At 41.8% G+C, this 20,643-nt stretch overlaps 2 protein-coding genes across 5 annotated transcripts; one reads left to right on the forward strand and one right to left on the reverse strand.

The window, feature by feature from the left end:
* Positions 892–6,336, forward strand: LOC109830012 (calcium-transporting ATPase 1, plasma membrane-type-like). The gene is made up of 7 exons (XM_020397156.1): positions 892–1,068; positions 1,748–1,802; positions 1,920–3,868; positions 3,961–4,119; positions 4,841–5,012; positions 5,121–5,419; positions 5,845–6,336. The coding sequence occupies exons 1-7, from the start codon at positions 892–894 to the stop codon at positions 6,091–6,093; spliced, it is 3,060 nt and encodes a 1,019-aa protein (XP_020252745.1). The 3' UTR covers positions 6,094–6,336.
* LOC109830013 (protein NRT1/ PTR FAMILY 2.6-like) lies at positions 6,771–16,126 on the reverse strand. 4 transcript variants are annotated; one of them, XM_020397161.1, is made up of 7 exons: positions 15,946–16,045; positions 15,624–15,841; positions 13,132–13,664; positions 8,761–8,830; positions 7,370–7,604; positions 7,155–7,228; positions 6,771–7,041 (listed from the first exon to the last, which is right to left on the reverse strand). In XM_020397161.1, exons 1-7 carry the CDS (start codon positions 16,019–16,021, stop codon positions 6,973–6,975), a joined length of 1,275 nt encoding a protein of 424 aa, XP_020252750.1. In that variant the 5' UTR covers positions 16,022–16,045; the 3' UTR covers positions 6,771–6,972. The 4 variants fall into 4 exon arrangements, with proteins under 4 accessions (XP_020252750.1, XP_020252748.1, XP_020252746.1 ...); XM_020397159.1 differs by lacking the exons at positions 6,771–7,041; positions 7,155–7,228; positions 7,370–7,604; positions 8,761–8,830 and adding an exon at positions 11,640–12,434 and having other exon boundaries at positions 13,113–13,664; positions 15,946–16,126; XM_020397157.1 differs by lacking the exons at positions 6,771–7,041; positions 7,155–7,228; positions 7,370–7,604; positions 8,761–8,830 and adding an exon at positions 11,640–12,434 and having other exon boundaries at positions 15,946–16,123.

The following is a 20,643-nucleotide window of genomic DNA, read 5'->3' on the forward strand; positions in this document are numbered from 1 at the left end:
CCCCCCCCCACCCCCCCAAAAAAAAAATTTTGATTTTGTGGTAGGATGATACTAGGGGCACACTCCCAACCACACCTCCAACCACACACCCTCTCTTATTTGCTACAGTGTACCGGGCCCCACATGAGATTTTAAAAATTAAAATCACATGTGGGGCCTGGTGCACTGTAGCAATTGAGAGAGGGGGTGTGGTTCGAGGTGTGCCCCTATCATTTTCCTTTGTGGTATATTAATAGACAAAAGGCCCTAATTTATCTATGTTGGTAGGGAGTGCAAATTTCACAATACCCTCAAAATCTTTTGACCATTTTCCATGAAACCTCCATGACATTTTTTTATTCACTTAGCACCCTGAACTCTAGGGTGTCCCACAAAACCCTCTAAAACTCTCAAAATTTTCATGGAACGTCGACAAGCAACAAAATTAAAATAACGCCACTAGTACGGGTTCAATCGGGAAATTTTTGAAAGTCGGGGGTTTGCGAGAAAATGCCCCACGGCCCAGGGGGTTTCGCGAACTTTACCCTGCTAACGAACACCCGAATCCTACTGCCACGCGCTTATTCCGAAGAACACCGAACTCAGTCTCGTCGATCCCATAATTTTCCCATGACGTGCATCTCCACTTGTTCTACTCTCTCCCCCACAATTCCAGGCAAACCCATGGAAGCTCCGCCACCGGCCTCCCCTCCTCTCTCAACAATTCTCGGATCACACGTTTCACCAATTTCAGTACCACACAATTTCCCCCGTCCCCCTTATTTATATATCAAGCCCCCTCCCCTTGATCCCTTTGCATGTCATATTGCAACCTCAACGGGTTGCTAATGAGAAACTAACTAAAAAGGTGGAAGAAAACAAAAATTGAAAAAAAAAAAGGATAAAAATATGATGGAGAAGTATTTGAACCAGAATTTTGGTGGGGTGAAGGGGAAGCACTCGTCCGAGGAGGCCCTGCAGCGATGGAGGAGCGTCTGCGGCGTCGTCAAGAACCCGAAGAGGCGGTTCAGGTTCACGGCCAACCTGTCGAAGAGGGTCGAGGCCAAGGCCATGAAGAAATCCAATCAGGTTGTCACCGTCTTTTCTTTTTTCCTGTGCTAATATAATTCAATCATCCTTAGCTTGTTCCCCTAATTTATTCACTTATTTTTTTAGTAGGGTTAATGAAGATAACCTTCTCCTAAATTTTCTCGACGTCAGTGTGTTGGAGAAAAATATTCCATATTCTTTTATAGGGGGCTGAGCATACACATCCTTCGTAGTACAGATATAGGTTGCTCTATTTGGACATTAGGATACGTACGTAAATGCTGAGAGTTTGATGGTAGCAATGCGCCTTTGATATAATTGTGATGAAATAGATCTCGAATTATAATCCAAAGAGACCAAGATATGGTGGGTGATCGAACTAATAACCTTAGAGCTCCATAAGGGGCATATATATATCAGAGCAATAATACATTAAATTTGAAGAGGGGACGAGGTTCACGTTTTCGGTCACGTTTTCGGTAGAAAAAAATGCGAAAACAAGTAACGATCAAAGTACAGAAAAGTAGCACCCGTTTATCTAAAAATATGAATTCTTCGGCCATTTGAACATTAATTTGTTCCGTTGAACTGTTCTCTAGCATCAATCATTCACCGGCAAACTTCGTGCCAGGACCATAGTGATCGAGCCTATGATGCTTGTGAGAAAAATACTCTTCCTTCCATCAAAGACTGACCTGTATCCGTGTATAAACTGCAGGAGAAGCTGCGCGTTGCTGTATTAGTTTCAAAAGCTGCACTTCAGTTTATACATGGTAATCCTTCTGATTTCTTTCATAAACAAGTCTCTTTATAATGTAGTTTAAGGAACGGGCTATATTTTCTCATCATCTGATTACCATCTCGATACCGTCGTTCTCAAATGTGTCCAGGCATCACATTAGAGGAATATAAGGTACCTGACAAAGTGAAGGCCGCCGGTTTTCAGATTTGTGCCGATGAATTAGAAGCCGTTGTTGAAGGCCACAGCATAAAGAAATTGAAAGCTCACGGTGGATTGGACGGCATCGTAGGAAAACTCAACACATCACCTGAAAATGGGATAAGTGCGACCAATAAAGACCTAAGACGTAGGCTACGAATATATGGAGCTAATAAGTTCACCGAAACCCCAGTTAAAAGTTTTTGGGTATTTGTATGGGAGGCACTTCAGGATATGACCCTCATGATTCTTGGTGTGTGCGCTCTCGTATCTCTGACAGTCGGTACCGCTACTGAGGGATGGCCTGTAGGTGCGCATGACGGCCTTGGAATTGTTGCTAGTATCTTGTTAGTTGTTCTGGTCACCGCGACGAGCGATTACAGACAGTCGTTACAGTTTAAAGATTTGGATAAGGAGAAGAAGAAGATATCTATACAAGTTACCCGAAAAGGATTTAGACAGAGACTGTCTATTTATGATCTACTTCCCGGTGATGTTGTTAATCTGGCAATTGGAGATCAAGTGCCTGCTGACGGATTGTTCATATCAGGATTTTCTTTGCTTATCGACGAGTCAAGTCTCACAGGAGAGAGCGAGCCCGTGGAGGTTAATTCTGAGAACCCGTTTCTTCTATCGGGAACGAAAGTTCAAGATGGCTCGTGCAAAATGCTGGTGACTACTGTTGGGATGAGGACGCAATGGGGGAAACTGATGGCTACCCTTAGTGAAGGAGGGGACGATGAGACTCCTCTGCAAGTGAAATTGAATGGCGTCGCGACTATTATTGGAAAAATCGGGGTGTTCTTTGCGGTGGTGACATTTGCGGTGCTAACGCAATCTCTTATTAAACGTAAATTTCAACAGGGTTTGGTCTTTCGCTGGTCAGGGGACGACGCGTTGGAGCTTTTAGAGTATTTTGCTATTGCGGTCACAATAGTTGTGGTCGCGGTTCCTGAAGGATTGCCGTTGGCTGTGACGTTAAGCCTTGCTTTTGCCATGAAGAAAATGATGAATGATAAAGCGCTGGTTCGAAATCTTGCGGCATGCGAGACAATGGGATCAGCTACATCTATTTGCAGCGATAAGACTGGAACACTAACAACTAACCGAATGACTGCTGTAAAAGTTTGCATTTGTGGAAATGTTAAGGAGTTGAATAATCCTAAAGAGGCTAGCAATCTCGCCTCTCAAATTCCCGAAGTTGCGGTTAAAATTCTTTTGCAGTCAGTATTTAATAACACCGGAGGAGAAGTTGTTACCAATCAAGAAGGGAAAACCGAAATTCTAGGTACGCCAACAGAGAGCGCCATCTTAGAATTTGCCTTGAATTTGGGTGGAAATTTTCAGGCAGAGCGCCAAGCAGTGAAGCTCATCAAAGTCGAACCCTTCAATTCTACCAAGAAGAGAATGGGAGTGGTTCTCCAACTTGAAGATGGACGATACCGTGCTCATACTAAAGGTGCTTCTGAGATAATATTGGCTTCTTGCGATAAGTTTTTAAATCCCGAAGGCCAAGTTGTCCCTCTTGATGAAGGAGCAACTAAGCATCTCAGCTATACGATAGAAAGCTTCGCTAAGGAAGCTCTTCGTACGCTCTGTGTTGCTTATATGGAAATAGAGGATGGTTTCTCACTGAACGATCAGATTCCTATGAGGGGTTACACTTGTATCGGAATCGTGGGTATCAAAGATCCAGTTCGTCCTGGCGTAAAGGAGTCGGTTGCAGTTTGCAGGTCTGCAGGGATAACAGTGAGAATGGTTACAGGAGATAACATTAATACTGCAAAAGCCATTGCAAGAGAATGTGGGATACTTACAGATGATGGTATAGCTATAGAAGGTCCAGATTTTCGAGAGAAAAAACTAGAAGAGTTAAATGAACTAATTCCAAAAATTCAGGTAATAAATTCTTCTTGCTGATAATTCCTGAACTTTTTGATTTTTAAGTGGTAAGGTGCCCATGAATTTGTTGGTTATTTGTAATTTAAAAGGTAATGGCTCGATCCTCGCCTTTGGATAAACATACTTTGGTAAAACACTTGAGAACCACATTTGGTGAAGTAGTTGCTGTGACTGGTGATGGTACGAATGATGCTCCGGCGCTTCACGAGGCAGATATTGGTCTGGCAATGGGTATTGCAGGAACTGAGGTACTTACACATTTTTCCTTTTTCTTTCTCTGATAGGGAGCTTTTCGACAAAAAAAAAGTTTATTATACATTTATGCCTGGTTCATTAGTTGACCTGTTGTGCCTATAGAGATAATCTAATAGGTGTTTGCCTTTTTGTTACGATTTAACGTTCAGTTGGATATGATTTGTTTGTATGTGAACTTTTTTTTTTTTTTGGTTTTCTATATTCAATTAAATGTCAAAAAAAATCTGTTGCAGACACATGCAGTTATTTTAGTAATCTGTTTGCCCAGCTATTATTCTCATTTATTCTGAAAAGGAGTAGAACATATTTTTATTCTGTCTGAATTTCTTCTAGAAGACCCTTGAATTTCAGTTATTTCATATCCAATGGCCTTCTTCATTCTTTGAATTTTATGTGAAATGTCGAGTTGATGATATCTCTCAACTTGGGTTTTGATTCCCAATTGAGAAGAAACATTTCTGGCCTTCAATGAAAATGTGTCATCACCTTGTCTGTTTCATCTTAACGTGTCTTTCCACATATCCTATATATCCATGTTCTCTCAGACTGGTAAATCTTTATCTGAAGCTTTCTTTTAGAATTGAATCTGGTTTCTTGCTGTTTCAGAATTATAACTCCCGCGTTATTTCATTCGCCGATGCCCAAATTCTATCTATTACACCATCCTTTATATCGTAATTTTCTTCTCGTGTTACATTTATTAGTTTCTTGCAGGTCGCAAAAGAGAGTGCTGATGTTGTAATTCTCGACGACAATTTCTCAACCATTGTCACTGTGGCCAAATGGGGTCGCTCCGTGTACATCAACATTCAGAAGTTTGTGCAATTTCAGCTGACCGTTAACGTTGTTGCTCTGGGTGTTAATTTCTCCTCGGCTTGCTTCACTGGTAACTCCCAACTCTTCTCGCAATTCCTGAAACTTCAAATTACAAGAAATTTCTCGTACTATTCCTCTTTTATTTTACCTCGTTTTGATTTTCTGCTAAACATGTTAGGAAAGGCTCCGCTCACTGCAGTTCAGTTGCTTTGGGTGAACATGATAATGGACACACTGGGAGCACTTGCACTAGCCACAGAGCCGCCGAACAATGAATTGATGAAGAGAACACCGGTTGGAAGAAAAGGGAATTTTATCAACAATGTGATGTGGAGAAATATTTTCGGCCAATCTCTCTTTCAGTTTATCTTAGTTTGGTCTTTCCAAGCAGGAGGGAAATGGTTTTTCCGGCTGAAGGGCCCTGAGTCTGATATCACGCTGAATACACTTATTTTCAATACCTTTGTCTTCTGCCAGGTAATTTATGGCAGCATAATTTTCCCATTTTCTGTTGTTTCTGTCAGATTTGAGTTGAACTTAGTTAATGGAACGCACATGATCTCTTTACTTATTGTTAGAATATAAGGTTGTAACCCTCGATCATCATCATAACTCCAAAGGAGACCTTTGTGATGGTATCGTAGCAACCCAGATCGAATATGACTTAGCCCCCTATTTAAAAACGGATTAAAGAGAAAGAAAAGATACCACTAAGTAGTGAGTCCACGTTTCAGGACATAAAAAGAGCCCTCAACCACAGTGGCAGAGACCTTTGCCACTTGTTATAGGACCCATCGACTTAAGCTTTGTTGCATATCGAAGATATGACACGCAAGTTAACTATAATTGATGTACATAAATAACCACTCTATTTACACCGCATTTTTGGATTCCATATGCAGTTGTTCAACGAGATAAGCTCGAGAGAGATGGAGAAGATAGACGTGTTTGATGGAATCTTAGAGAACAATGTGTTTGTGATCGTTGTTGCGAGCTCTATCATTTTTCAATTCATAATCGTTCAGTTCCTTGGTGATTTTGCCAACACAATTCCTCTCACTTTCTTTCAATGGATTGCCACAATGTTCTTCGGGTTTCTCAGCATGCCCATCGCTGCCGCAGTCAAAATGATTCCTGTTGGATCGACGTGATTGATCATCAAAATTTCAGAAGCAAGGAAAATAAATCTCAAGTCACCTTTAGAGATATCTCACATGACACGGCATTTAGAAGAGGCATCGATGGAAGAGGCAGCAACTGGAGAAGTTTTGGATCGTTGATACATAGCCAAGATTAGCGACAGATGTTCATGTAGGTTTCCAAAAATTTTGTACTGGGTATTTGTTATTGTAGCACGAGGTTGGAATCTTTCATATTTTGAGCTCATTTTTATCTGCTCACAGTCACAGGTACTGATCTTCTTCTGTTCAGTAGGCATGATCTCGTTCAAATTAAGAAACGTTTACAATAACAATACTTGCTACAATGTGGCATGGCTCAGCAGAAAGCTCATTAGCGTGCGTTTCTCAAAGTCATGTCATCTCCCAGGAGCCCTTATCTGGCTCCAATAGTAGAAAATTCTGTTGAGCAATGCATTATTTCTCATTTGCAATGAAGGAACAACTCTTAATTATTATCATGTAAATTCTCTTTTTTCCCCGTTTGCACATATTCAAACATGCACGAGTTAGTTGCAAATCGCATATCTGTCCCTCATGTACTCCAAAAAAACAAATATCATCAAGTAATTAGAAAAGGCCATTTTCTGAGTAAAACATGAACATTCGCACAACGCAGTAGAATAAATATCTGATGAGACACGAGAAAGGCATCGGACTAAAAATGAATCCATATCTGATTGAAGTTAAGTGAGTCATGTAGATCAACATTGTAAAGTTATAAAAGCCATAGAACAGCTGCCCCAATACATCAAAACCAAACTCAGACAAATATACTCTCACCCAGAGATTCAAAATTTGACCTTATCATATTTCCAAATTACACGCTCTTCACATACATAATTTCAAGATTCAGTATGCTACCATCCTTGGTCTTGTTAGTATGCCAATACTTTCCCACTCCAAAGCGCATATCACCTCCTGCAGAAGATTGCGGTTTGTCAAGTATATGCGTATAGCATAAATTAAAAAAAAAAGAAATACAACAAAATTTACAAAAAGAATAAGAATAGATTGCTCTAATGTATTCTTACAGATGGATTTTGAGGATCAATGTCAAAAGTATTGATTGCACAAGGTTCTCCCAACAGTTCAATGGGTTCTGCATCTGTGATATTGAGGGAAGACTTAAAAGAGTAGACTTGGTATAAATAAATATTTTAGAAAACATGCACCACAGAAAAGACATAATTTTTTCATGTGATGATTGATAAACTTGACATGCTCCTCAGGTGAGAAAATAGCTTACCCTGCTCCAGAACTGCAAGGATCCCATCTTCTGAACACATCATAACAGGTAAAATCTTTGTTGATGGAGCTGAGGTAACACTTGAGGATAAAGTATGATTGTCGTATTGGACTTCCCACACGTCACTCTCGGAAAGTGATTGGCTTGTTCCACTGACACCAGCTCCAGAGAGAATGATCGGTTGTTGCTGCCATCGAAGGTCCCAAGCAAATATCGTGCCACCAGAGCCTCCCGCCTCCATGAATTCAGATAGAATGGTCATAAAGAATTTCAAATCGTCTTAAGTAGGGGCAAAAAAGAACATGGGAGGCATGTAGAAAGAAGTATTGCATGTTATTTGACTTCAGACAAGTTCGCTACTATAGAAGAAATCTAATATGCAAGAATTTTATGCAATCCTAATCCCCAGAGATTTTGTAGTTTAACAGAAGCAACTGCTCTAGTTGATTCATGCAAACTACTAATTTTAAGGTAAGTTATAAGCTGCAACAGGGTAGGATAAGAAAGAAGTGTATCCGTAGTAAATTAGAGGTTGCTCCTATTAAAGATAAAATGAGAGAAAATCAAATAAGGTTGTTTGGTCATGTACAACGGAGACCTCTTAATGCACTGGATAGGAAAAATAATAATATCATAGTTAATGGAATAAAGAGATCTAGAGCTAGATCTAAGAGAACTTGGTTAGAAGCAATTAAGGAGGATATGATAATGGTTAACTTAATGGAGGAGATGGCCAAAAATCGAACGGAATGGAAGAATAAGATACATGTAGCTAACCCCAAAGTCCAAACATTTGGGGGAAAAGCTTCGTTATTGTTATTGATGTTGTAAGCTGCAACTGAGGGAGCATTATCAACTTTAGTTGCAGCTGCAACATCTAGTTGCGATGAAACAAACACTTGCAACAACACAAATAACCCAGTTGCATGTAACTGCAGTTGTAGGCTTGTAGGCTACCAAACATCCACTAAAAGATTCAAAAGAAGGGCAAATCTCAAATGCTTATTCATTTCATTCAGCAAAACTTCTGTTTTATGTAGAAGTTTGGAAATGGCTTGCCTATACAAATGATATAACTGGAAAAAAAAATTATCTAACAGTTTTTCATCAATATGGATCAATTACCATGGTATGAAAATAAATAAATAAATGCTAAAGCCTAATTTGTTTTCTGTTCATTTAATTAAAAGTGCCAATATTAGCCATTGGCATGCTACTGCATTAATATAATAAAAAAATATTTCTAACGCATAGCAACTATTTTATGTAGGAACTAACTTCCCTCTATTAGGAGGTAGAATGCATAAGACAAATGGGAAATGAAATGTTATAACATATGTTGAAATGAAATGTTGTAGAATATGTTGCTGGCAGAGATTAAGCGGACATACCACACAAATATGCTTCCGTGAAGGATGAATATCAATAGAATGCACCATGCTAGGCATATTGCCTCGAGCCCTGCAGCATATGCACTCTCATAAACTTCTGTTGTACAAAAAAGAACAGAAAGAACAAAGATCTTTTTTGTGGTAATAGTAGTGATATGCAACACAACCTACAGCAGATTTTAAGACTAGAAGGAAAAAATTTCATTTTTCAGAGACATAAATAGAAAAATCTTTTAAAAATAAACATTTCTTATTTGAAGGTCAAGACATTTATGCTTCACAAATGTATGTGATAAAACAGAGCTATTAACATGGAATTTCCGCATACGCAGAAAAAAAAAAACTAGATATTTGAGGTTCTTGTCTCAAAAGATATAAGGCCTATAAATAATTACTTCGACACCAGCAGTCCCTTTTTTCTTCTTTTTTATTTTTTTCCCATACAACCATTGAAATCCCTATTCCAAAGATAATCTCGCACTGATGGAAAAGATTCAGCAGTATCTACAGGATTTGAGTGTCCACTCGATATACCCATTTGCGTATATCAACTATAAATGTGTCACTAGTAAACCCTGTAAAATAACAGATGCAGTGGCAAATAACCTTTCCTACAATTTTGTGAGACTACAAATGTGTCACTAGGAAACCCTGAAACATCACTGATGCAGTGGCAAATAACCTTTCCTACAATTTTACGAGCCACTAATTAATGAGAAGTTTTCCAGTCTCTCAATTACATGAAATCCTCATAAAATTTATGATAGAATACTATACTGATATAAAGGATGCTACATGCTCATGGTAAAGCCAAGTCAACAAATGAACATGGGTTTCATGTAACCAGTCATAACCTTACATCACATGTGTCAGTATTCACGAACACTTGTTAGTTTTATATGTTGGGACACATCAGCAACATAGATAAGCTTGTAAAGTTTAACAGGCATATTGTAACTCTTTGACAGCAAGATTTCTAATTTATCAGAGTCTGCGTTGACTGAGAAAGACACTAGTGTGAATGAAATGGACAGGGATTTCACATATTGACATAGGAACTAATGTTGGACTAGATGAACCTATAAAATCTAGACAACTGTTGAGGAAGAGGAAGGAACTGGCCATAAATGATTGTTGAGAAAGCTTGTGCGTCAAAAAATCAACACACAGAAGTTCAATGGCAAACAACACTATATACGGTGTTGTTCTTAATGCCTACTAACCATTCTCTAAGCCGTAGTCAACTCACTATTACTACATTTCTGCAGCAAGGAACATAGAAAACATTTGGATGAACAAAAAAAATCCAACAAGCCACTGCTAAACTTCAATCCCCATGAGCCTATTCAATTTAGAGTTACACGCTCTAAGCAGAAACCCATATTAATTGGAAAGGCTTTCAGTGCAACACTACTCTCAAAATGCCAACATGATTTCCATCCTTCCTGTTGCATGATATGCAATACAAGAATTCAAATTGTTTTCGCTAGCCCCTCCTAGATACGAAAATATGCAAGCATAATTTCACTCACCAATTCCCTTTCAACTGAGACACGGCTCCACCGGGCCTTCTCTGATCCCACCACTGCAACCCAAACCCCAAGCCGCCCGTCGCAAACTCCACATTCGACCCCCACCGGACCGAACTATACCCGACCAACCCGTTACTATCTGCAACCCGCTTCCACTCCACCCTCCCCCCTTCTCCAACCCCAACCAAATTCACCCTCCCATCCATTCCCACACTCACACACTCCCCTCCCCCCTCCACAACGTCAATACTCGAAACCGAGCCCCGGTGTAAAGAGGTTTCAACCGTGGGGCCCGAATCGAACGACCCATCAACGGGGTCGAGGAATGCGAAGTGGAGGGTGCCGGAGAGGGTGGAGAAGACGATGGATTTGGGGGTGGGGGATTTGAGGGAGGTGATTCTGGAAGGGGAGGGGATTGAGGAGGAGATTGGGGAGAGGAAGCGGACGGAGTCGATAGATTTTGATTGGGGGAATTGGTGGAAGTTGGGGTTCGACATTTTTTAGGGTTTTAGGGGATTAGGGCTTTGGCTAGGGTTTATGACTAGCAAATTGGGGGGTTTTTGAGGAGGGGGACTTCCAACCGCAATGAGTCACACGCACAGGACTTCGATAGATTTTAACTATTTTCTAACAATCTGAATCAAATCGATTAAGTTTGACTATTGTCGATTTGTTGGTTTTTTAGGTGTAGATCGGTTGGGTTAAGGAATGAGCTGCTTTCATATCGTACGTCTCCTATTTTTTCAATTTTGATACTTCAGCACAGAATTGAAGCCAAGACCGTGTGGGAGTTATATTGAAATCTTCAGACTGTCCGGATTCATATATACATCTCCTAATTAAAACACCGGATTTGTCCAATTAATTAACTAGTGAGCTGAAATGTTTCAATCTTTATAAGTTACGAACAATGAGAAGAGAGTTGTGGACCGATGGGGGGAGGTCGTGACATTCCTAAAAGCGAAACTAAGACGACTATATTATGACAATATTCTAAGATCGAACCTTCGTAATACCATTCTTATTTATTCAGCGAACAATTTTTTGAAACAGACCCATTTCAAAAAAAAAATTAAAACCGACCTTTTTTTTTATTTACCAAAACCGACCCGATTTTGTGATTAGCAGTTTAATTACCTTCCTAAATAGTCGGGGTTGCCAACCCCGACTATTTAGGAGGGTGTTAAACCCTAATTAAAAGTCTTAAACCCTAAAAATTAATGTCCTAATAGTCGGGGTTGTCAATCCCGACTGTTTAGGAAGGTAATTAGACTGCTAATCACAAAATCGGATCGGTTTTGGTAAATAAAAAAAATGGTAGGTTTTAAAAAAAAATTGAAATGGGTATGTTTCAAAAAAAATTCTTATTCAGCACATTGCATTAATGGTGAGTACATGAGAATTCAACTCTTCCCTCCCTTTTTCCTCATATACAACCTCGCACACGCAACAAAACACCCAAAATTCACCGCGCCAACTCCGGCCATCAACCAATACACCTTATCCAACCTCGACTCGTTAGCATTATCCGCTATCCACCCGTCCAAAAAACGCCTAATCATCCCAATGCCCGCCGACGTGGCATAACTCCCGACCCCCGATTGAAGCGCGCTCACCGCCATCCCGGACCCCTTGAACGACTCTGGGAACTCCTGATAGAAGAACGCGAGCTGCCCCGGAAAATGTAGTGCCTCGCCGAACCCTACCAGCATAAAACACGGCACAAGCCAAAGAACGGAAATTGGTTGAGCATCGGTTTGGAGGTCGTGGAGCCGCTTTCGTTCGGTTAGGGCGCCGTAGACCATGGCGAAGGTTGTGATGAGAAATCCGAAGCCGATGCGGGCCAGGGGGGTTGGGTGTTGACCGGTGAGGAAGCGGTGGAGAGGGTAGAGGAGGTAATTGAGGAGGGGGATGGAGAGGGTGGCGGATAGGATGAGGAAGATGGAGATGGAGCCGATGGGGATAGTGAGTCTTGGGGTGAGATGGAGGTCCATGACGAGGGCTTGGAGGAAGGAGGCGGACATTTGGAGGCCGAGGTAGAAGCTGAGGATTATGCCAGTTGTGATTAGGGGGACGAGCCGGAGGAGGATGGTGAGTTCGTCTTCTTGTTTGACCTCTCGTGTCGTTGCTTCCTCTTGATACCTGTAGAAAAATTATGCATACAAATCACATCAGAACACTCTGCATATATTGAAAAATTAACTACTGTTAACCATAAGTGTATATATTCATGGTCTTGATTGATCATTTGAGCATATAATGGAATATTAACTACTGTTAACCATAAGTGTATATATTCATGGTCTTGATTGATCATTTGAGCATATAATGGAATCAGCCAAACGCACAGGATATAATAAGTGTTAAGATATGAAAATGAATCAAAACCATCAACAAAATAATAAACTCTATGCTAAAAATTAGTGGTTTCTCCCCACTTATTGTGACAATGGAGAGAATTCAAATTTGTTGATCTCCTAATTGCCCCCACTAACCCTTGTCCTGTATGGCCTAGAACATCCTTCTCACGCACAAGATGTTCTGATATGATCAGTGCCTGTTGTACACGCACAGCTCTAACCCGCATACGCTCACACAGATACACAAACATGCATACGCGCATTCAAGCACACGCACACACCCATACACATGGACATGCATACACGTATCCGCGCACACATCCGTGCACATATACATGCGCATGATGATGCATGCACACAAACACACCCATCTACCCATACAAATCAGTTTCAAAATAAAGATTTTTCCCTCCAAAAACTTTTTTTAAATACTACAAAATCCCAGCTCATATGATCATACCTTCAAAATGAAACCATACCTTGGACACTCAATCGTGGTTTGCGGTTCAACTGCTCCATCATCAACCTTACTGCAACACAGTAGCCTTTCAGATGACTCCGACGCCGCCTTTCGCTTCCCCGCCCGTGACAATATCTGTCGAAAAATATCGACAAGTGGATTCTCCTGCGGCTTAGGATGCCGATAATAACGATTCCCAAGGAGAAAGATGACGAAACCGACTGCTGCAATTACAGCGCACACGCCAAAGCCCAGGACCCAGCCCAAATTAGCCTGAATGTACACGATCCCGACGATGCCGATGATCGAAGAAATGTACATCGCGACGAGGTACCAGCTGAAGAAAGTGTCTCGGTCATTCTCGTCACCGAATTGGGCTGCGCCCATAGCTGCTCCGGTGAACCGGGTCCCGCCAAGGCCCACGGTCATTAGGGCTAAGGCCATGGAGAGTATTGCGAACTGCCATGTTGTTGGGCCCTGGCAGGGGCTATATGTACAGGACGGTGGCCTCAATGAGGGGAATATGGCAGTTAATGTAAATAGAAGCATGCCCTGCATTAACCACCGATGTTTAAGATTGTTTGACTATGCTCGAATCCAGAAATATGAGAAGAGTTTGACTTCACACCTACCAGAATTTTTTTTTTTTTTGGCGTGTTGTCAGGATTCTAATCCCCTCCACTACAAAAAAAAAAGATAATGCAGGGAATCTGATATACTATAGTAGATGGTTAATATTTTTTTATGCAAATTAGGAATGAGCGTAATTTACAAAGATACGATGAGTAATGGATTTCAAATAAATTATAATTATCTACTAAATAATTTAAATGTCTAAATGTTATATACTTAAAAAATTAACTGCATAACGTTTTGCATCTATTTTTCTAATCAGTAAATTCTCAAAGCATCTTACTCCGGTTACTCAAAAAGTTGACTGTCAAAAAATATTTGGGTATCTGTCCAGCCATATATTTTATGAGAAATTTGTTTTCAAAGGCAAAACAAAGGCTCAATATATTCTAGAATAGAAACTAACACCGTGGGTGGTAGATTAAAATATTGAACTAAATGTTTTTTTAAGAAAAATATTGTACTAAGCGTTTACAAACGAGCACATTTTTTTTGCTCCCGTCCTTTCTCGCGTACACGTATTAAGTTTTGGGGTTCTCAGAGATATTTTCAATATTTTCAATGAATCTCCCTAAAGGGTTTTAACTCGAGTTTCACATAAGGTGGTAAAAGTTATCATGAGGGAGATATTTTTACTAGTGAAAAATTGTTGTTGGCACGTTTAGAAAAAGGGATTTTGAAAAACATTGGAAGCTGAAGGTTGAGGGCCCCAAAAATTTGTTGCTCACAAAACCCTCCCGAACTTTCAACTCTTTTTATCGTGACAAATAATTAAAATACGCTTTAGATGAAAAAAATTCAATTGATGATATTTTTTCTTTTAAGTAAAATCTATTTATCATCGTCTTTTAAGAAAAAGTTGAAAGTCAACGAGTTTTGTGAGAAACCCAATATTAAAGGGGGTTTGTGACCTAAAAAAAAAAGCAAAGGGCTTATGTGCAAAATGTCCAACTTCAAGGGTTGTACCCTTAATTTTGAGATCAATAGTAATAATTATAATAATAAAAAAGTTCATACTAATTTTATATCGGTTTTTCTATAGAGTGCCCTTGGGCACTCTATAAGAGAGGAGAGAGATAGAGAGAAATGAATGAAGAGATGATCCCAATGCAAATCAGGGGCCCCCCCTCCTCATTCATTTCTCTCTCTCTCTCTCTCTCCTCTCTTATAGAGTGCCCAAGGGCACTCTATAGAAAAACCGATATAAAATTAGTATGAACTTTTTTATTATTATAATTATTACTATTGATCTCAAAATTAAGGGTACAACCCTTGAAGTTGGACATTTTGCACATAAGCCCTTTGCTTTTTTTTTAGGTCACAAACCCCCTTTAATATTGGGTTTCTCACAAAACTCGTTGACTTTCAACTTTTTCTTAAAAGACGATGATAAATAGATTTTACTTAAAAGAAAAAATATCATCAATTGAATTTTTTTCATCTAAAGCGTATTTTAATTATTTGTCACGATGAAAAGAGTTGAAAGTTCGGGAGGGTTTTGTGAGCAGCAAATTTTTGGGGCCCTCAACCTTCAGCTTCCAATGTTTTTCAAAATCCCTTTTTCTAAACGTGCCAACAACAATTTTTCACTAGTAAAAATATCTCCCTCATGATAACTTTTACCACCTTATGTGAAACTCGAGTTAAAACCCTTTAGGGAGATTCATTGAAAATATTGAAAAGATCTGTGAGAACCCCAAAACTTAATTAGGGAGGATTTTGTGGCATTTTGAATGTTAAGGAGGTAATCTCCTGAAACTCGATCAATAAAATAATTTAAAAACTAAAAACACAAAAAAAAAGGCCAGAATATTCCAAGGCTGTGATAATTGATTACAACCGACAAGGGAGGGAGCAAGCAACGAGGGAATTAATTACCAGGAAGCAGGCAGCGCAAGCAACGCTGATGACGGCGAAGCAGCTGAGGCAAGTGTCTGAAATGACGCCTCCGACGACCGGAGCGAGGTTGGTCGAGCCGACAAAGACGCTGGCGATGACGCTGCCGTCGACGGGCGAGACATTGTATTTTTCCATGAGGTAGATGCCCGAGTTGGCCAACGTCGCGTAAGCCCCGATCCCTACGCCCACCACGGCAGCTGCGTGCGTGCGCGCGCGCGTGCGTGCAAGCAATTACAGGGTTAATTAGTTCGCACGGAGGGGAGAACGCACGTGAGAGAGGGGGAGGGAGAGAGAGAGAGACCTACGATAAACGGGAAGGTTTTCCGACCCCCAACCACTGGATCCGCGTACGTCATCAGGGCCTCATCGATTGCCATTGCGGTGATTTGAGAGGGAGGGGGCGTTAACGAGGGGGGGCTACTTAAATTGAAGTAGTTACTGATGGGTTTTTTCCATATTAGTCCCTCACATCTTCATATTTTGAAATCTTGGCTACGTGTTGATAGTAGTGTGCCTAGGGACAGTTGGGGTTACTACAAATGTAAGAAGGTTTGACCAAGTGGGTGTTTTGAGACAATCCTAACTGTAGGAAGGTTTGATCGCTCAATTTGTGGACCTCTCGTTCATTGGGGGAATCGAGAGGGGATTTTGACTGTGGTCCTAACTGTAAGAAGGTTTGACCAAGTGGGTGTTTTGAGACAATCCTAACTGTAGGAAGGTTTGATCGCTCAATTTGTGGACCTCTCGTTCATTGGGGGAATCGAGAGGGGATTTTGACTGTGGTCCTAACTGTAAGAAGGTTTGACCAAGTGGGTGTTTTGAGACAATCCTAACTGTAGGAAGGTTTGATCGCTCAATTTGTGGACCTCTCGTTCATTGGGGGAATCGAGAGGGGATTTTGACTGTGGTCCTAACTGTAAGAAGGTTTGACCAAGTGGGTGTTTTGAGACAATCCTAACTGTAGGAAGGTTTGATCGCTCAATTTGTGGACCTCTCGTTCATTGGGGGAATCGAGAGGGGATTTTGACTGTGGTCCTAACTGTAAGAAGGTTTGACCAAGTGGGTGTTTTGAGACAATCCTAACTGTAGGAAGGTTTGATCGCTCAATTTGTGGACCTCTCGTTCATTGGGGGAATCGAGAGGGGATTTTGACTGTGGTCCTAACTGTAAGAAGGTTTGACCAAGTGGGTGTTTTGAGACAATCCTAACTGTAGGAAGGTTTGATCGCTCAATTTGTGGACCTCTCGTTCATTGGGGGAATCGAGAGGGGATTTTGACTGTGGTCCTAACTGTAAGAAGGTTTGACCAAGTGGGTGTTTTGAGACAATCCTAACTGTAGGAAGGTTTGATCGCTCAATTTGTGGACCTCTCGTTCATTGGGGGAATCGAGAGGGGATTTTGACTGTGGTCCTAACTGTAAGAAGGTTTGACCAAGTGGGTGTTTTGAGACAATCCTAACTGTAGGAAGGTTTGATCGCTCAATTTGTGGACCTCTCGTTCATTGGGGGAATCGAGAGGGGATTTTGACTGTGGTCCTAACTGTAAGAAGGTTTGACCAAGTGGGTGTTTTGAGACAATCCTAACTGTAGGAAGGTTTGATCGCTCAATTTGTGGACCTCTCGTTCATTGGGGGAATCGAGAGGGGATTTTGACTGTGGTCCTAACTGTAAGAAGGTTTGACCAAGTGGGTGTTTTGAGACAATCCTAACTGTAGGAAGGTTTGATCGCTCAATTTGTGGACCTCTCGTTCATTGGGGGAATCGAGAGGGGATTTTGACTGTGGTCCTAACTGTAAGAAGGTTTGACCAAGTGGGTGTTTTGAGACAATCCTAACTGTAGGAAGGTTTGATCGCTCAATTTGTGGACCTCTCGTTCATTGGGGGAATCGAGAGGGGATTTTGACTGTGGTCCTAACTGTAAGAAGGTTTGACCAAGTGGGTGTTTTGAGACAATCCTAACTGTAGGAAGGTTTGATCGCTCAATTTGTGGACCTCTCGTTCATTGGGGGAATCGAGAGGGGATTTTGACTGTGGTCCTAACTGTAAGAAGGTTTGACCAAGTGGGTGTTTTGAGACAATCCTAACTGTAGGAAGGTTTGATCGCTCAATTTGTGGACCTCTCGTTCATTGGGGGAATCGAGAGGGGATTTTGACTGTGGTCCTAACTGTAAGAAGGTTTGACCAAGTGGGTGTTTTGAGACAATCCTAACTGTAGGAAGGTTTGATCGCTCAATTTGTGGACCTCTCGTTCATTGGGGGAATCGAGAGGGGATTTTGACTGTGGTCCTAACTGTAAGAAGGTTTGACCAAGTGGGTGTTTTGAGACAATCCTAACTGTAGGAAGGTTTGATCGCTCAATTTGTGGACCTCTCGTTCATTGGGGGAATCGAGAGGGGATTTTGACTGTGGTCCTAACTGTAAGAAGGTTTGACCAAGTGGGTGTTTTGAGACAATCCTAACTGTAGGAAGGTTTGATCGCTCAATTTGTGGACCTCTCGTTCATTGGGGGAATCGAGAGGGGATTTTGACTGTGGTCCTAACTGTAAGAAGGTTTGACCAAGTGGGTGTTTTGAGACAATCCTAACTGTAGGAAGGTTTGATCGCTCAATTTGTGGACCTCTCGTTCATTGGGGGAATCGAGAGGGGATTTTGACTGTGGTCCTAACTGTAAGAAGGTTTGACCAAGTGGGTGTTTTGAGACAATCCTAACTGTAGGAAGGTTTGATCGCTCAATTTGTGGACCTCTCGTTCATTGGGGGAATCGAGAGGGGATTTTGACTGTGGTCCTAACTGTAAGAAGGTTTGACCAAGTGGGTGTTTTGAGACAATCCTAACTGTAGGAAGGTTTGATCGCTCAATTTGTGGACCTCTCGTTCATTGGGGGAATCGAGAGGGGATTTTGACTGTGGTCCTAACTGTAAGAAGGTTTGACCAAGTGGGTGTTTTGAGACAATCCTAACTGTAGGAAGGTTTGATCGCTCAATTTGTGGACCTCTCGTTCATTGGGGGAATCGAGAGGGGATTTTGACTGTGGTCCTAACTGTAAGAAGGTTTGACCAAGTGGGTGTTTTGAGACAATCCTAACTGTAGGAAGGTTTGATCGCTCAATTTGTGGACCTCTCGTTCATTGGGGGAATCGAGAGGGGATTTTGACTGTGGTCCTAACTGTAAGAAGGTTTGACCAAGTGGGTACTTTACGTCCAGACTCTAACAGAGAGAGTGTTGAGTGCATAGACATGGTGAGAATGGGAGTTCTTATTCATTACATTGCTGTGGTTTTGGGAACTTCCCGTTACATAAATCGTCCACCCCCAGTTTCCTCTGCGGAACTGGTTCGGACATTATTATCAGTTAACTAACCGGGTTATCCTTAAGAATATTAGCTTAATATTCTCCAGGAACTTCCCGTCAAAAGTGGGGAAACAGTTTAGACTCATATACCTATTGGAGTATCAGGGAGTAGTTTAACCTCTTATACCGGTCGGAGGATTGAGAAACAGTTTATACTCGTATACTCTTTGGAGTTTTGCCGTTCTCAATTGGCTTACCTTAGCGTTATGACGCCGGCTTCAACCAAGGTCTGAATGCTATTCTTGAGAGCAAAGCAATCCTTGGTGGGATGAACGACCCTCCTGTGGTATGCACAGTACTTTGGGTCCGTAGTGTTGTCAGCTTCCTCCTGATTTGTGATAGGTGGTAGCTTGATCTTGTTACCTTCAAGGAGGGATTCGAAGATGGCTGGAACGTCTTCGTCCTTGAAGGAATACTCTCTTTGGAGTCTCGGACCCGAAGTCTTTTGCTGCCTTCGGGATTGCTGTTGTGACGCTTGATTAGCACCACCAGTAGCTGCAGGTGTTTTGCCCTTACCACGAGAGGCGAAATTTGAGTCCAGCGGATTAACCGTCGGTTGGTTCCTCTCGGCCTTCTTCCTTCTAAGGAATCGCTCAGCCTGCTCCCCTCGGGCCTTCAGATCCTTCCAAGTGTCAGACGGTGCTGTTCCCATTGCTTCCAACACGTCCAACGCAAGGTTGTTGTGGCAAGTTTGGAGGATGAATTCCTCTGTGATCGGGTCCCGGCAATTCATCGCCTTGTTCCGGAATCTTTTGACGAAGGTATCGACTAACTCTCCGTCCTTCTGCTTCTCATCGAGCAACGATCCGATAGATATCTCGGTGTCGTCGTCGAAGAAGTTGGCCAGGAACTTGGTCTCCATGTCATCCCAGCTGTTTACGCTGCCTGGCTTGAGGCGGCGATACCAATCGAAGGCGGCTCCGCGAAGAGTGCCGACGAATGACCGCACCATCAGAGGCTCATTACCAGAGATCACCCCCAAGTGCGATTTGAAGTAAATCAAATGCTGGGTAGGTGAACCCATCCCATTAAACGGCGTGAAGTTAATTAGATTAAACTTCGCCGGATATGGGATCGATTCCCATTCTCTTGGGTATGGGCAAGGAATGCCTGTTTTCTTCGTCTCTTGAGCGGAGATCAATGTGTTGATTTTGCTCTCGAGGTTCTTGATCTTCATGTTTTCGCCGGTGTTTTCGCCAGCATTCTCATTACCACCCCCTGCGTTGACGGGCGGATCATTGGTGTTACGAGCATTTGTATCCTCATCTTCCACATTAATCGGGTTACGATGATTCTGCTCGCCTTGTTGGTTCGCCAGTGCTTGGATCTGTTGGTCATGCATTTCTCTCATCTGCTGCATGGCCATCTCCATCTCAAACTTAAAACTTTCTTTCTGCTTAGCCAAAGCGTCTTCAAGCATCTTGGCCATCTGCTCCGCACTTATCATAAGTGCCTCGCGGGGTTGTCCCTCGCTGGATACTGTATTATCTGATGCCACCGCGGAGCCGGCATCAGATTCTTCATCTTCTGAAGGGCGTCTTGTCCGAATCCTACCATAAGTTGCTCGCTCGATGGTTCGAGACTGCAGACGGGTTCTAGGCCGGGAGGCTTTCAGAATCGACTCGAAATCATCCCGTGCCGATGTCCCT

Source organism: Asparagus officinalis, chromosome 2 (genome assembly GCF_001876935.1).
Source record: "Asparagus officinalis chromosome 2, Aspof.V1, whole genome shotgun sequence".
Classification (NCBI taxonomy): Eukaryota; Viridiplantae; Streptophyta; class Magnoliopsida; order Asparagales; family Asparagaceae; genus Asparagus; species Asparagus officinalis.